This window comes from Gigantopelta aegis, chromosome 8 (genome assembly GCF_016097555.1).
Source record: "Gigantopelta aegis isolate Gae_Host chromosome 8, Gae_host_genome, whole genome shotgun sequence".
Taxonomy (NCBI): domain Eukaryota; kingdom Metazoa; phylum Mollusca; class Gastropoda; order Neomphalida; family Peltospiridae; genus Gigantopelta; species Gigantopelta aegis.
The window spans coordinates 46,627,539-46,645,038 of NC_054706.1; the positions used below are offsets into that span (position 1 = coordinate 46,627,539).

The 17,500-nt window shown below is 40.0% G+C and overlaps 1 protein-coding gene across 1 annotated transcript in view; it reads left to right on the forward strand.

Annotated features, from left to right (window-relative positions):
* LOC121379062 (A disintegrin and metalloproteinase with thrombospondin motifs 3-like) overlaps window positions 1-17,500 on the forward strand; it is a 71,883-nt gene that overhangs the window by 2,602 nt on the left and 51,781 nt on the right. Inside the window, exon 2 of the mRNA XM_041507520.1 lies at window positions 10,158-10,188. Coding sequence (XP_041363454.1) covers window positions 10,158-10,188 — 31 coding nt within the window. The remainder of the gene's footprint in view (window positions 1-10,157; window positions 10,189-17,500) is intronic.

Below are 17,500 nucleotides of genomic sequence, written 5' to 3' on the forward strand. Positions count from 1 at the left end.
ATGTTTGTTTTGTTTTGCTATTTTGTTGTTTTGTGTTATGGTTTGGTCCTGTTTTGTTTGCTAGTGATTTGTTTGAGGTTTTTTGTTTGTTTGTTTTTGTTTTGTTTTGTTTTTGTTTTAGTTTTTGTTTTTGTTTTTGTTTTGTATTGTTTTTTGTTGTTTGTTTTGGGGGGGAGGAAGGGTTGTTTTTGTTTTTAAGACGCCACTAGCTTGTAACACAGAGACAAAAACGTATTTCGTTTAAACATCACAAGCATATATAAATGATGATAATGAGACGATGATAATGCTATGTTTGGTGGAGTCGAAGTATTTATTTTTCGGTATGACTACTTGAGAGGGTCATGCTCCACGATTGATATGAGTTAAGCTACCTCGGTATCACCTGAGACCGGGGTACACTGAACTTGCAGTATCTGCCGGGTAATCATCCCCCACGTAGGGGACACACACTCGATAGACACTCCCAAAGTCCCACCCGAGATGTTATTGGCCTTATACCTTCCTACTGAGCCTGGGTTAGAGCCGGTACTGGAATGAAAAATGCTCCATTGCCTCAGATGCAACAGGAACCCAGTACCTACCAGTCTTAAACCGTTATGTCGTGTAGGTATTGTTCACAGGCTGTTCCACAAATCAGCAAATCAAGGACAGGAAGAGGGAGCATAACCATAGTTAACCATTTATCATTGCTTTTGTCTGGTGAATCGAATGGATTTATTCTTAAAGAGACTGTCACTATCCTGGGTTTGTTGCTATTTTAACAAAATAGGATTTTCCTTCCCAATCATTCCGTACGTACAAAAAAGAAAGAAGATGTATTAGACCCCCCCCCCCCCCCCCACACACACACACACACACAAACATATTAATATTGGGTGTACTGACATAAAAATTCTAAATGGCAAAATGTATTTAATATATCATTTTTAGTTAATTATTCAAAGGATATGTGTCCGATCGATTGATTTGTTGTTATTTATCATTAATACAAGTCAACTAGCGAAATTTGGGAATGCATCTTAAATAGTTGGATCTGTGCTACTGTTGATGATAGGAATGATCTAAGAGAACAGCCAGACAGACAGCTAGACAAACAGCCAGACATACAGAGAACCAGACAGACATACAGCCAGACAGACAGCCAAACTGCCAGACATACAGCCAGGCATACAGTCAGTCAGTCAGACAGACACCCACACATACATACATACAGCCAAACAGCCATCCAAACAGCCAGACATACAGCCAGACAGACATACAGTCAGATAAACGTACAGCCAGACATACATACAAACAGAATTACAGCCAGCAAGACAGACAGCAAGGCAGCCAAAAAGCCAGACAGACAACCAAGCATATAGCCAACATACAGACAGACATACAGCCATATATACAATCAGACTGTGACGGAACATGCTCTTATTTTTTTATTAATTGTTTCAGAGGGCCGTGTGCGGCGTGGTTACGTAATACCCCCGCGCGACGGTGGTCGAGCTGTTCCCAATATGCACTTAGACCAAGTGGGAACTTGGTTACGTAATACCTCCGCGCGACCGTACCCCCTAATACACACCCAGACCAGGTGCCGAGGTCATGTGGCCAGTAGTTACGTAATAACTCCGGTAGAACGGTTTATGACCTGGGTATTTCTGGCGAACTGGCGACAGTATGTCTGGTCATCTAAGAAAATATATCGACTCTGGGAGTGGTGGAAATTCACATGATAGGTGAGGGACCGCGTTGTGCCCCCAGGCGATATTCGCTGTCTCTGAGATTTTTTGAATAAATAGATAGGATTTTAGAGATATCGGGGAGAAACATATTGGAAGGCTTCCGGGGAACGCGTCCGTTTGGACTTGGTAAATATATATTTCTGCTCTGTTGTATAACCTTGATGTGATTGATGTGACTTTAAATATTTTAATACTGTATTATACCAATATTATTTAGACAGAATTCCGGTAAAATGACGAAGTAAATTGTAGGCTTCACTGTTCTAAAATTATTAAAGCTTAGCCAGTCATCCTAGAGGACCTAGGTAAACTGTAGGTTATTGTCTTTATTGTGATAGGTACCAGTATTACGTCTGTATTACAAGGTTACTGAATGAGTAGTTAAGGGTTAATTAAAAATGAACCAGTTAGGAATAGAGTTGTAACTCCTTTATTAATTAAGTTCCCCTGGAAGCGTTTCTCAATTATCACACGTGTGTGTGTTGTATCACGGTGAAGTGATTAGAATATTGTGTAAACTAGACACCTAGTGATTAACTAATTAAGTGATTAGTTCTGGGTTGTTATTATTATTGTTGTTGTTAATTAATTAACTGCGGCAAATATATTTGTCAGCTTAAGGTTAATGCAGATTCCAACGTGTATTGTGTTTTGTTGTGTTTTCTAGTGAACTAAACGTACTATATATTATACTTTATATAAGATCTTATCTCTGTTTATACCTAGAGCCGAGCCACTCGGGTATCGAACTGCCCGATACAGAGAGATCTAATAGATATACAGTTAGGAGAGAGATTTGGATAATCCTGTTTTATTCAGTTACGGGTATTATAGGATCCCCATGACACAGACATACAGTCAGACAAATGTATATCCAGCCAGCCAGCCACCCAGACATACAGCCAGGCATACAGCCAGATATACAGCCAGACAAACAGCCAGACATAGAGCGAGACATACAGCGAGACAAACAGCCAGACATACAGTCAGACACACAGTCAGACATACAGTCAGACATACAGCCAGATATACAGCCAGACAAACAGCCAGCCATACAGCGAGACATACAGACAGACATAAGTCAGTCAGATATACAGACAGACAAACATCCAGACATACAGCGAGACATACAGACAGACATAAGTCAGTCAGATATACAGCCAAACAGTCAGACATACAGCGAGACATACAGACAGACATAAGTCAGTCAGATATACAGCCAGACAAACAGACAGACATACAGCGAGACATACAGACAGACATAAGTCAGTCAGGTATACAGCCAGACAAACAGACAGACATACAGCGAGACATACAGACAGACATAAGTCAGTCAGATATACAGCCAGACAAACAGCCAGACATACAGCGAGACATACAGACAGACATAAGTCAGTCAGATATACAGTCAAACAGACAGACATACAGCGAGACATACAGACATACATAAGTCAGTCAGATATACAGCCAGACAAACAGCCAGACATACAGCGAGACATACAGACAGACATAAGTCAGTCAGATATACAGCCAGACATACAGCGAGACATACAGACAGACATAAGTCAGTCAGATATACAGCCAGACAAACAGCCAGACATACAGCGAGACATACAGACAGACATAAGTCAGTCAGATATACAGCCAAACAGCCAGACAGACATACAGCGAGACATACAGACAGACATAAGTCAGTCAGATATACAGCCAGACAAACAGCCAGACATACAGCGAGACATACAGACAGACATAAATCAGTCAGTCAGATATACAGCCAAACAGCCAGACAGACATACAGCGAGACATACAGACAGACATCAGTCAGTCAGATATACAGCCAAACAGCCAGACAGACATACAGCGAGACATACAGACATAGATAAGTCAGTCAGATATACAGCCAGACATACAGCCAGACATACAGCGAGGCATACAGACAGACATAAGTCAGTCAGATATACAGCCAGACAAACAGCCAGACATACAGCGAGACATACAGACAGACATAAGTCAGTCAGATATACAGCCATACAAACAGCGAGACAGACATACAGCCAGCCAGATAGTCATACAGCCAGACAGACATACAGACAGCCAGACAGACATACATACATACAGCCAGACACACAGACATACAACCAGACACACAGCCAGACATACAGAAATACAGTAAGACAGCCAGATATACAGCCAGACGGACAACCAGCCAGACACACAGGCAGCCAGACAGACATACAGCCAGACTCACATACATACAGACATACAGCCAGACATACATACATACAGCCAGACACACAGACATACAACCAGACACACAGCCAGACATACAGAAATACAGTAAGACAGCCAGATATACAGCCAGACGGACAACCAGCCAGACACACAGGCAACCAGACAGACATACAGCCAGACTCACATACATACAGAAATACAGTCAGACCGACAGTCAGACGACAAACAGACAGACACTCAAACAGACAGACAGACAGACAGACAATAGAAATTGAAAATCATTTCACTGTAGTCTCGTCATATAAATTATATAAGTGATTCTTCTTGTACAACACTGACGTAATTGCTTATTCAGGAGTTTGTGAAGGCATCTAGCACGCGGTAACCTCGATACTGTGTTCATAGCATGAAGGGGGAAACCTTAGGTGGTAATAATTGGTTTTGCATTTAGAAAATTCGCCGCTATAAGCTGTTTAATAATTCGAGTGCTCGCCGTAGTGTCTGGCGGAACGAGGTAACCAGCTCCAGACTCTACTTCATATTATAGGCTAAGAAAGAAGCAATACGTTTAACATTAACCCAGACGAAAACCGCGGCAGCAATATAACGGGAGTTATTCCACATTATAGAGATTATGTTTAATTGAAACAACTTGGTGCTCGTCGAAATAGAGATTTAAAGAGAGAGAGAGAGAGAGAGAGAGAGAGAGAGAGAGAGAGAGAGAGAGAGAGAGAGAGAGAGAGAGAGAGATGAAGAATGAAGAGATGAGATGGGGAGAGAGATACATAATAAAGAATGGGTAAGAGAGAGAGTAAGACAGAACAAGAGACAAAAGCGTGAGATAAAGAAGATAAGAGAGAGAGAAGAGAGATAGCCAGATATATATATATATATATATATATATATATATATATATATATAGAGAGAGAGAGAGAGAGAGAGAGAGAGAGAGAGAGAGAGAGAGAGAGAGAGAGAGAGCCTGTTGTAAGTCGTTCCATATTGTTTTAAATACATTATTTTATCTTTGATGTAGGTTTCTTTCTTGGTTAGTGGGGACTCTTGAATCGTTTGAAGTGCTTTCCTCGCAGGATTAAACCACCTCGATGGATCCATTAAACTGATTGTTTTTTTCCTCGTTCTAACCAGTGCACCACAACTGGTCAAAGGTCGTGGTAGGTGCTTTCCTGTCTGTGGGAAAGGGCATATAAAAGGTCCCTTGCTGCATTATGACAGAGAGATAGAGAGATATTGAGATAGGGACAGACAAATCGACATACAGAAAGAAATACACAGAGAAAATAGACTCAAAGACTGAGTAAAAGAGATGAGGAGAGAGAGAGAGAGAGAGAGAGAGAGAGAGAGAGAGAGAGAGAGAGAGAGAGAGAGAGAGAGAGAGAGAGAGAGAGACAGACAGACAGACAGCAACAGAGAAAGAGAGAGAGAGAGAGAAAGAGAAAGAAAGTTTGAGAGTAAGAAATAGAGAGAACGTGAGAAAGAAATAGAGAGAAAAGAGAGAGAAAGAGAAAGAGAGAAGCAAGAGAGAAGAAAGAAAGAGATAATGAAAGAGAGAGAGAGAGAGAGAGAGAGAGAGAGAGAGAGAGAGAGAGAGAGAGAGAGGATTGCCACCCTGCAATTATTTTAACAATACGCTGTACAGCAAAAGAAACACAAATCAACGTTATGGTTAGTTTGTAATTAGAACACGTTTACTTGATTACAAACTGTCAGTTCTGTGAAACACTACACCGTATATCAACATGTAATCTCACCTGAATCCAGTCATATGTTAAGTCCTTCTTAAGAAAACTAAATTTCGTGGGTTCAGCCGAAAATTGTACTCGCGGTTCTTTTGGAATTCGGTATATATGACATGTTTTGCTATGTACTGAGATCGTTAACCAGTCGCCCAGTCAATCAGACCTGCACGGAACCATGTTTAAGGTCTACCGTCGTTTCCGTGAACCATGGTGTACGTGTCATGATGTGGGGCACGTTGGGTGTTCGCCATGTTCAGGAGAGACCTGCCTCCAACAGACACAATAGACGGGTAATGAGACATTTAGAAACTGGAAAGATGAAAGAAAAAACTGAGTGACACGCAATGCTGTTTTGCTTGTTCTCTGTCTAGCTTGAAACAATCTTGACAGGTTTTATGCAGAGGAAAAACAATACAGAAGAAAAATACTTCGTTAAATCTAACAAAAGCAAAACACCCACACATACACCCAAAGAATGTGGGAATATGTTGGGTTTTTTCAACTGGTTGTTTGCAGGAAATACTTCATACAGCATAAATGTAGCTAGGTATCGAAATAAATGACCGACAAGTCTTTATTTCTTTATTTAGTCCTTTGTTTGTGCTGAAAGGAATAGGATATATGGAGTGACGGAGTACAGTCTCTAGTGAGGGGTCACAGCCTCGTGTGTGTGTGTGTGTGTGTGTGTGTGGGGGGGGGGTGATGGGGGGCACAAGCCATATTTTTGCCTTTATTAATATAGAGTAGGAAAAAAAAAAAGATGTACATTTTCGTCCTGTAGTTGAGAGCCCGTGCCGCCCCACCCCCACCATTCCTTGGGGCCTAAGGTACTATCTGCGCCGATATTATTTTGCACTATCTTAGCACTACGATATCGTAAAAACATCGTAGGCTATGACCTCACTACAACACACAGCATAGTAACGGCGTAGCCTACGATGTTTTTACCATATCGTAGCGCTAATAGATAGTTTCGAAAATATGGGCCCTGCAGGTCTGTGATTAATTTAAATGCAGAATCGCAAAGCAAGTGGTCTGCTAAGATCTAGACAGAACACGAGTTTCCTTTCAGCTAATGCTTGCTGTGATAAGGTTACACACCACCATTAATTAATCCATACAGTCAAATACAATTCCTATGAAAAACATTTGTGAAATTTAAAATAAATAAAACATTCAGAGGATCGCGTGACTACCGTGCAAAAAATCAACACTGGTTGACCACGAAAACGTTGTTAGCGACCCTCGTGCCAGAGCACCGCATCATGCTGCTTTTGTTTCTCCATTCAACATGATGTTGAGTACTAGACATGCGAGTGCAGCGCGAAGTACAGAACTGACGGTAACGTTGTACAGCGTCACTTGCACTACTGTTAGGTTATTCCCCTTGACTACACTTATCAGTTACCTATTAGTTATTTAAATACTAATGGTGTCAACCTACTTGTAATCACCAAACAAAGATTTCACAAGGCATATCCGAATTTGTATTTTTTTTTTTTTTTTATGAGGAAGAATTTCCTAAACCGGACTATATTAAGCTGCTACAAGAAATAACGCTGCTAAAACACGTAACAATAGGACAAATGGTGGTGTGATGCCATACTATAAAGCCGTTTTGCAACCAGTTTAAACAAATAGTGGTAGCAAAAAGATGGACTATTTGTTTACAGTTGTCGTAATGTAATAGGAAGGAAGGAAATGTTTTATTTAACGACGCACTCAACACATTTTATTTACGGTTATATAGCGTCGGACATAATATGATTAAGGACCACACAGATATTGAGAGAGGAAACCCGCTGTCGCCACTTCATGGGCTACTCTTTTCGATTAGCAGCAAAGGATCTTGTATATGCATCATCCCACAGACAGGATAGTACGTACCACGGCCTTTGTTACAGCACTTGTGGAGCACTGCCTGGAACGAGAAATTTCCCAATGGGCCCACCGACGGGAATCGATTCTAGTTCGAGTGCACATCAGGCGAGTGCTGTACCACTGTGCTACGTCCCCCCTCCCCCTCCCTTCGCAATGTAATAATGTAATAATGCACTAAATACATGTGTATCAATAACAAGTGGGATGTAACAATTATGTAGCTGACTGAACAGGGTAAAGTACATTTCGGGATATATTAAATGTATATTGCAATATTTTGTAGGTCAAATGCCATGCCACTTTGCCTTTAATGCAATTGGTTTTCGAAAAAAAAAAAAAAATCCTGAAATGTATCATTTGGTCTTTACACAATTTGACACATCTGTTAGTGCGCAAGATAAAAAAAACAACCACAACTTTAATTATAAAGTTCAAATTTCAGCTATAAGCAGTTAGCACCAGCTGTGATTGTCAATTCAAATAATCGTCGACATTTTAAAATTATATGTGCACTTGCACAAACACGAGAAAGAGTTAAAGAATGAGATGTATATCTGTAGGTTAAGATCTACAACGCCGGTGTGCACAGGACGGTTACTATTTATAAACTTAAGATTGCAGTCTAGTATTGAGTATATTTTTCATTATTTAATCATTTAGAACACGCCATTAACGTTAATACCTTTTAACCTGAACGCCATTTTCTCGCTATCGGTTGCTTCCATTTCGTATCGTGTTTATGTCGCGAGTGAAATAATTGTCCAGTTATTTCACTAGGGACATAAACATGATACAAAATGGTAGCGAGTTTAATATTCAATTTATTACCCATAATTGATCTTAATTTTTATCACTCTTCTCGTTTCGTTGATGTTCCTGTAAAGTTGTATTGCGCTAATTGATGACGTCATCGTGTGACGTCAAAAATGTTACGTCCCACCTAGCATTCTAGTGGGACGTATCGCTTTGATATGTACCAAGATATAGTTAACCATATGGGTAATACTATTGGCTATTTACCTCACACGAAAGATGTATTACTCTCGTCTTTAGATAGGTTACCATTTATCTTACAACGGGTTGTTGCAAAACGTATAGATGACAGCGAAAGACTCAGACAGGTTATATATCATGATACTAGATACACGTACCAATTGTCCGAACCAAATTGTTAACAACTACGAAAAATTACTCTCCTACCTTTAATTGCCGTTAGATTTCCTCCAAAGTTTGTCCAGACACAAATCTTGAAAAAAAACATTACAATGACACAGATTCCACATACCAGATGATAACCATGTCACCTATATCGACTTCGCCGAGAGCGCATAGGGAAAAAGGATGTAATTTTGTATCAGCTGCCATATTGACATTTTATGGAATATTCTTCAAGAGGGGTGAAAGGATAGGACTTAATCTAACACGTCATAACATGTTATGATATAAAAGCAAACGTGATGGTTTACGTCATATTATTAATTTTATTATTATTATATTATTATTATTATTTAATGATACCACTTTAGAGATCATCGATTCATAGTAACTGTTTCAAATACTTTGGAGGCTTTCACCCCTTCTTGAAGGTATTTCCCATAAACAAGCAAAATGATGGCAGACGGCAGAAAACTGCTGTATTTCTCCCTATGCAATCTCAGCAAAGACAATATCGGCGACATCGTATGCAGTCTCGTGTGTGGAATCTGTATAAAGTGTGGTTTTTTTATGTTGCGATTTGTACGGTACTGGACAAAACTTTGGCCATTTCAAAGTCTAACGGCAATCACTCAATTATTGTAGAGTTTATCGTTTTGTAGTTTTGGTTCGGACAATAGTAAACACGTGTTACTGCCACGGGTTGAAACTAGTCTGTGTAGTTTTATAAACTAGTTTGCGAAACATAATAAATTCAAATCCAGCCCAACTGCATACCACCATATGCAAGCCTTCTGGATGTCTAGGGGACGGGATGTAGCGCAGTGGCAAAGCGCTCGCTTGATGCGCGGTCGGTCTAGGATCGATCCCCGTCGTTGGGCCCATTGGGCTATCTCTCGTTCCAGCCAGTGCACCACGACTGGTATATCGAAGGCCGTGGTATGTGCTATCCTGTCTGTGGGGTGGTGCATATAAAACATCCCTTGCTACTAATGAAAACATGTAGCGGGTTTCCTCTCCATGACTGTGTCAAAATGAGCATATGGTTGACATCCAATAGCCTCGTGTGTGTGTGTGTGTGGGGAGGGGGGGGGGTTTGACATCCAATAGCCGATGAGTAATAAATCAGTGTGCTCTAGTGGAGTCGTTAAACAAAACAAACTCATCTCATCTGTATGGCTATGATTAATGTTTACAGTTCTTTGAACTGGAATCCACACAGCACATTTCCGAAGCAAGCCGAGAGACATTACCTATTTCCATTAACTTACTTCCTCTTCCAGTTCCTCAAATGTGTCTGGTGTGGTGATCGCTTTCCCGGGGTAAATGGCCCAAATCCTTCCCACTTAATGTTTTACCACCTGTGATGTTATTTCGTTTCCGTTTCTCATTTTAGGTCAAGGTCCTGACAGCGGAAGATAATGAAAGTGAGTATATAATGGTACAATAACTTCATTGTCATGTAAAAAAAAAAAAAAAAAAAAAAATGTTGATATGAAAATCAGGTACAGGAACACTACATCCTAAACACCTCAGTTAACTGTCTGGGAAGTCTGTTTAGACGTCCGCGGGTTAGTCTATCACTGAATCACATAAACTCTGTAATACGCCGCAGATCGTCGCAGATCGTTGCACACAGACGCAAATAGCGTGTTCTCGTACGTTTCCCGATCCGTCGAGTCTGTGTCTGTATTTCCATTAAAACGTATCGATTGTAGATGGTCTGTAGCGATCCACGGTCTTTGGTGTACATTTATCAGTCGTGGAGCACTGGTCGCCAGTGACCTCAGCGTTGTACTCACACGAGGTCAGACTCGTGGGAAAAGAAAGGAAAGTGTATCTGGACATCTCCTGAGTACACGTTTTTTCTCTCTTTTTGTTCTTCTTTTTTTTTTGGGGGGGGGGGGGGGGAAGGGAGGGAAGCACATTTGATACTATGGCTATTTTGGTGTCCAACATGCGCTTATTTCGATACTTGTCCGGTAGAGAGAAAGAGAGGAAACCCACAACTGCCCCATAGGCTACTCCTAAAGTTAAAAGAGCAAAGGATATTTTCTGTGCATTTTCCCGTAGACACGATGTTGCATACCACGGTCTTTGATATATCAGTCGTGGGTCACTTGATTGAGACTGGAATAAACCGAATCCACCGTGGGTGGTTGATCCTGCGATCAGTCGCACATCAGACGAGCACTCGTCCAATGAAGTACACCCCACCCCGATACAGTAGTGAGATACGAACTCAGTGGCTACCAGTCTGAAACGCCGCTAGTTTAACCACTGTGCCATACAGATCAAATTTTTTCATTTCAATTATTTTGTAATAAATTTGAGATTTTAAAGGAACATTCCTGAGTTTGCTGCATTGTAAGATGTTTCCGAAAACTAAAATATTTCTACGATTAAACTTACATATTAAATATATTTTCTTGTTTAGAATATCAGTGTCTGTATATTCAATGTGTTTCTGGTCGTCTTAATATTTGTAAGAAGCCCAAACTGGATTTTGTCTTCAAATAATTTTGTACGTACGAAAAAAATACATTTTAGGCAATAAAATGAAATTTAACCTAGTACAAATATTAGAACGATCAGAAACACGTTTAATATACAGCCACTAATATTTTATGCAGAAAAATATATTTGATATGTAATTACCATCGTTAAAAAGTCTCTCTTAGTCGATAACATCATAAAAATTGCAGAAAACTCAGGAATGTCCCTTTAAAATTTAGTTACGGTTCAAACAGGCTGTTCTGCTCTCACTGTCCAGGACGTAAACATCACCTCCCTTCTGAACCGTTAGACGTCGATATAACGGGACTTGAAATTTACGCTGCCTGTGTGCGTTCCTCTTCAACTAGCGCGCGATACCGTGAAAACATGTAAAAGAGCCTCTTTTTTATATCTTTAAAAAAAAAATCTGTATTGCTCCAGAGAGTTATAATGTAATGTTAAAGTTGTGGAACCATAAATCAGTACCTTGCAGTTATTGTAAAAGAAGACACACAAAGTACATACAGTTTCACAAGTCATACTAATTTTAACACCGAACGTTTAAGTGAAAATAACTAGTGTTAATAATTAAAAATGAAAAAAAATAATCTGATTTATGACTACGTTGCCATAATTAAGTTAAATACCAAAATATCGATAACAATTTCAATATATGACGACTGTTCAGCTGGTTCAATAATAAACTTTTTGGTACAAATTAACCGTATACATTTTAAGACAGAATTTTGTTGGGTCATTTAGTAGGTCGAATGCCGTGGTATCCCGCCGATAAAATCAACTCTATTTTTAGTCAATACGGAGAAAGAAAGGAAGAAATATTGTTTTTATTGACACGGTTGAGATATATTCTAATTACGGTCAAATGACGTCGGACAAGGTATTAAATAGGAAACCCGCTGCCGCTACTCTTTTCGATTAGCAGCAAGGAATATTTTATATGCATTATCCCAAAGACAGGATAATAATAGTAGTAAATAGTACATTTTATTTCAGAACAGTGATCCACATAACATACATATATCACTATACATCATAGTACTTACAAATGTATAATATACGATCAATATACATGGTAATACCGTGGCCTTTGTTACACCTTTGTTATGAATTGACTAGTATAATATATACTCTTCAAAAAAAGAAACGCAAAAGGGTACAAATGGGTTATAACTCCGATTTTATGTTTCCTACCGGTTCATGCTTTGTGAATATAAGGTCATTGCATGTCCCAAACACATTCCCACGGTTACATTCGATAAAACGCAGCTACTGTACAATAAAGTTCCAAAATGTGAATATTCGCAAAAACGCAGCCACGTGCAAACCATGTCACCACTGCACGTGCGTTGTCTGCACGTGCAACATGAACACCGACAGTATAAAAGTGCAGGGTGTTCGCTTGCCTGGCCTCTGTATCTGGCCGACAGTTGACAATCCAGGACATGCCACGTCTCAGTGAACCGCAGAGAACAATGCCATCGCCCGACTAGACGCAGGCGAATCCAGAACGGCCGTTGCCAGGGCATTCCATGTGTCCCCAAGCACCATCTCCAGACTGTGGGACCGTTACCAGCAACATGGATCAACACGTGACCTCCCTAGATCCGGTCGACCACGGGTCACTACCCCCGGGCAGGACCGCTACATCCGGGTACGCCACCTTCGGGAACGATTGACTACTGCCACCTCCACAGCCGCAGCAATACCAGGTTTGCGCAGGATATCCGACCAGACCGTACGGAACTGCCTACGTGAGGTAAATTTCGTGCCAGACGTCCAGTTCGAGGTGTCATCTTAACACCACAACACCGTCGACTCCGACTGCAGTGGTGCCAGATTCATCGACAATGGCCTCAACTGCGATGGAGACAGGTGTGGTTCAGTGACGAGTCCCGATTTCTGCTCCGACGTCATGATGGAAGATGTCGCGTGTATAGGCGTCGTGGTGAACGTTATGCGGCAAACTGCGTGCAGGAAGTGCACAGATTTGGCGGGGGTAGTGTCATGGTGTGGGCAGCCATCTCACACACTGGCAGAACTGACCTGGTCCACGTGCAGGGCAACCTGAATGCACAGGGCTACATTGACCAGATCCTCCGGCCACACATCGTTCCAGTTATGGCCAACGCCAACGCAGTGTTCCAACATGACAACGCCAGGCCTCACACAGCACGTCTCACAACGGCTTTCCTACAGAACAACAACATTAATGTCCTTCCTTGGCCATCGACATCACCGGATTTGAACCCAATTGAGAATCTATGGGACGAGTTGGACCGACGCCTCCGACAGCGACAACCACAGCCCCAGACCCTGCCCGAGCTGGCAGCAGCCTTGCAGGCCGAGTGGGCCACCATCCCTCGGGACGTCATCCGTACTCTGGTTGCTTCAATGGGCAGGCGGTGCCAGACAGTTGTCAACACACGTGGAGGCCACACCCGGTATTGACTCCAGATGACCTTGACCTTGGTGGTGTGTCCTATCACTTACTCACAATGGACTAGAGTGAATTGTGAACAATCCTGCAACATTTGGTAATTATCGGACTCACCATTCAATAATTAAATCAATTCTCCAAATGTTACGACAATGTGGTTTTGCGTTTCTTCTTTTGAAGAGTATATAATCCAAAGGGCCAACTGATGGGGATGGGATACTGAGAAGCAACTCCAGTATGCGCGCGTATACTGGGGTGGGGGTGGGGGTGGGGGTGGGGGTGGGTGGGGGTGGGGGTGGGTGGGTGGGTTTTGGATCAAGGATCGAAACCCCTATTAAATTTTTTCTTTTTCCTGGGTAAGGATGACTCAACCCCCATAAAAGCTTCGTTCCCCACAGCCTACCCCCTCCTCCCTGGGATAAATTCATACACACGCACATGTCCAGTACCCGCCATACCACCAATAACCCCGACGCTCTAACCACCAGACCATCGAAGTCGGTCGTGTTCTGTTAACCTTGTCCTTGGTTTGCAATATGGTCGTGTTTTGACTTGATTGGTTTCGCATGTTTTCTGTGTGGTATCGCGTGCTTTCATTGTTTATTCAGATGATTACTACACACCGAGTCTTGCCGTTTCGCACTTCTTATATGCAAATATACTAAGAATGGGGTTTAAATATACTAAAAAATAAACAACAAACTCCACGGAGTATCGCGTGACCTGTAATGAATGGAAACAAATTTATTTTGTTGAACGACATTTCAGTACATTGCAACGCTTGTTCCTAACTTTCTAACGGGTGTCAACACATACGGTATTTGTGACATTTGCCAGGAGCGGATATAAAGTGCCAGGAGCGGATATAAAGTGCCAGGGGAGGATATAAAGTGCCAGGGGAGGATATATAAAGTGTCACCCGGAATTGCACCCACTAATAGTTGCGATTAGCTCATATTTAGTATTAAAGGGACTGTTCATTGTAAGATGTTTCCGACAAACAGAGACTTAGGTGACTAAATTTAAATATTAAAGCGACATTCCTGAGTTTGCTGCATTGTAAGATGTTTTTGACTAATAAAATATTTCTACGATTAAGCTTACATATTAAATATATTTTCTTGTTTAGAATATCAGTGTCTGTATATCCAATGTGTTTCTGGTCGTCTTGATATTTGTAAGACGTCCGAACTGGATTTTGTCTTCAAATAATTTCGTACGTACGAAAAATAATTTTAGGAAATAAAATGAAATTTAAGGTAGTACAAATATTAGAAAGATCAAAAACACGTTTAATATACAGCCACTAATTTGTTATGCAGAAACATATATAATTTATATGCAATTACAATCGTTAAGAAGTTCCTGTTAGTCAATAACATCTTAATAATTGCAACAAACTCAGGAATGTCCCTCTAAATGTATTGCAAAAGAAAGAAAGAAATGCTTTATTTAACTACGCACTCAGCACATTTTATTTACGGTTATATGGCGTTAGGCATATGGTTAAGGACCACACAAATTTTGAGAGGAAACCCGCTGTCGCCACTTCATGGGCTACTCTTTCCGATTAGCAGCAAGGGATCTTTTATTTGCGCTTCCCACAGGCAGGATAGCACAAACCATGGCCTTTGTTGAACCAGTTATGGATCACTGGTCGGTGCAATTGGTTTACACCTACCCATTGAGCATTGCGAAGCACTCACTCAGGGTTTGGAGTCGGTATCTGGATTAAAAATCCCATGCCTCGACTGGGATCCGAACCCAGTACCTACCAGCCTGTAGACCGATGGCCCAACCACGATGCCACCGAGGCCGGTTTAAATGTATTGCATGCGATTGTTACCACTCATCTTGATAATAATAATCGAGAAAGCTTCATAAACCTCAGAGTATATTTCTTTATTCTTATATATGGATAACGAAATGTGTTGGAATCATTTCGATTCCATCCAGAACTTGTATTACAATATTTACCTGATACTGACTTTCATTCTAAAGTTTAATTTTATCTCTCTGTGATATCTGTATTTTTTGCACAGTTCTTTGCGCTGTGTTTGTCTTTGCCTCTTGAATTTTTATATTGATGTTGATCATCACTTTCTTTTTGCATTTGCCATAGTTTGACACTCAATAGCCGGTGTATTTTTCATGCTGGGGTGTTGTAAAACATTCATTCATCCATTCATTCATTCATCCATTCATTCATTCCTTTATTCTTTATCTGTAAAGTGGACTTGGAAAATTAAAAGTGGTAGTTAATCAGTAAACGTTTCACAACTAGATCATCAAATTCAAATACCCATTCAAACTTATGAATGAATAAATGAATGAATGGATGGATGGATGAATGTTTGACGAGACCATTGGTATTAATAAAACCATTTAGGGGTTATTTGCATTTTTCTTCATGATATAAATCACAATTTACATTGTATTTTGTTACATTATAAATTACAGGGTTTAAGGAAATACTCAAAACACTTTTATTTAAAACGTATGAAGAAAGGGAATATTAGATTTTAAATATTCGAATTTTGCACTTACTTAAACTTTGACCTCTGTGATCTTGTTCACTATTAGCCAACCTTACGGATTGCCTTTCTGAACAGAGTAGATATAACCTTTTCAGAAATACTCATAGAACGTGTATTAAACAAAAGCCCATTAGACTATATGATTGTTTCTGTATTTTAGAATTTAAACTTGGGGTAAGATATATCGAGTCAACAACATGTACATGCATACTGGTTAACAACATGTACGTTTAATGTCATGACTGGACTCGAGAATAATCAAACTAAAGCTTTGTGGCATCAGATTCAGGAAAACAGTTATATTTTAGATACAGTAGATTTCAGAAGTATTACACACAATTCTCTCTAGCCCTCCCCTACAAGATACCAATAAGGGGAGGGCTAGAGATGACTCGAGCTAAGAGTAAAGCTGTTTAAGATTTGGTCCGTTTTGTCTGTTAAAGGGACATTCCTGAGTTTGCTGCATTGTAAGATATTTCCGACTAATACAATATTTCTACGATTAAACGTACATATTAAATATATTTTCTTGTTTAGAATATCAGTGTCTGTATATTCATTGTGTTTCTGGTCGTCTTAATATTTGTAAGAAGCTCAAACTGGATTTGGTCTTCAAATAATTTCGTACGTACGAAAAAATAGATTTTAGAAAATAAAATGAAATTTAACCTAGTAGAAATATTGGAACGATCAGAAACACGTTTAATATGCAGCCTCTAATATTTTATGCAAATATATATATATATATATATATATATATATATATATATATATATATATATATATATATATATATATATTATAATCGTTAAAAAGTCTCTTTTAGTCGATAACATCTTAAAAATTGCACAAACTCGGGAATGTCCCTTTAACCCAAATATCCGTAGATTAAAATGTACTAGTATGTTTTCGTTTGGCATACATTCCTTTCCTTTTTTTCTATTAAGCGAGCGCTCGTCCACTGGGCTACGTGTATAGGTTGGACTATACCAATTAAAATCCCATAGGCGACCATGTTAACGTTTGTGTTTAAAAACACTATATGCAATATATCAACCAAACTATGACCCATAAATATCAGTACTACAACCCCTACCTCAAAGTATTAACTGCAGAAAATGGTATCTTTCATGGCTCATTTTCGGTATAACCAGTTGTTTCTACAACACCCCTAGTTTCGCACAAAATTTGAGTACTTTTTTTTACAGGCACTCCATACATGTTGCAAGCACAAGTCTACCTGACACT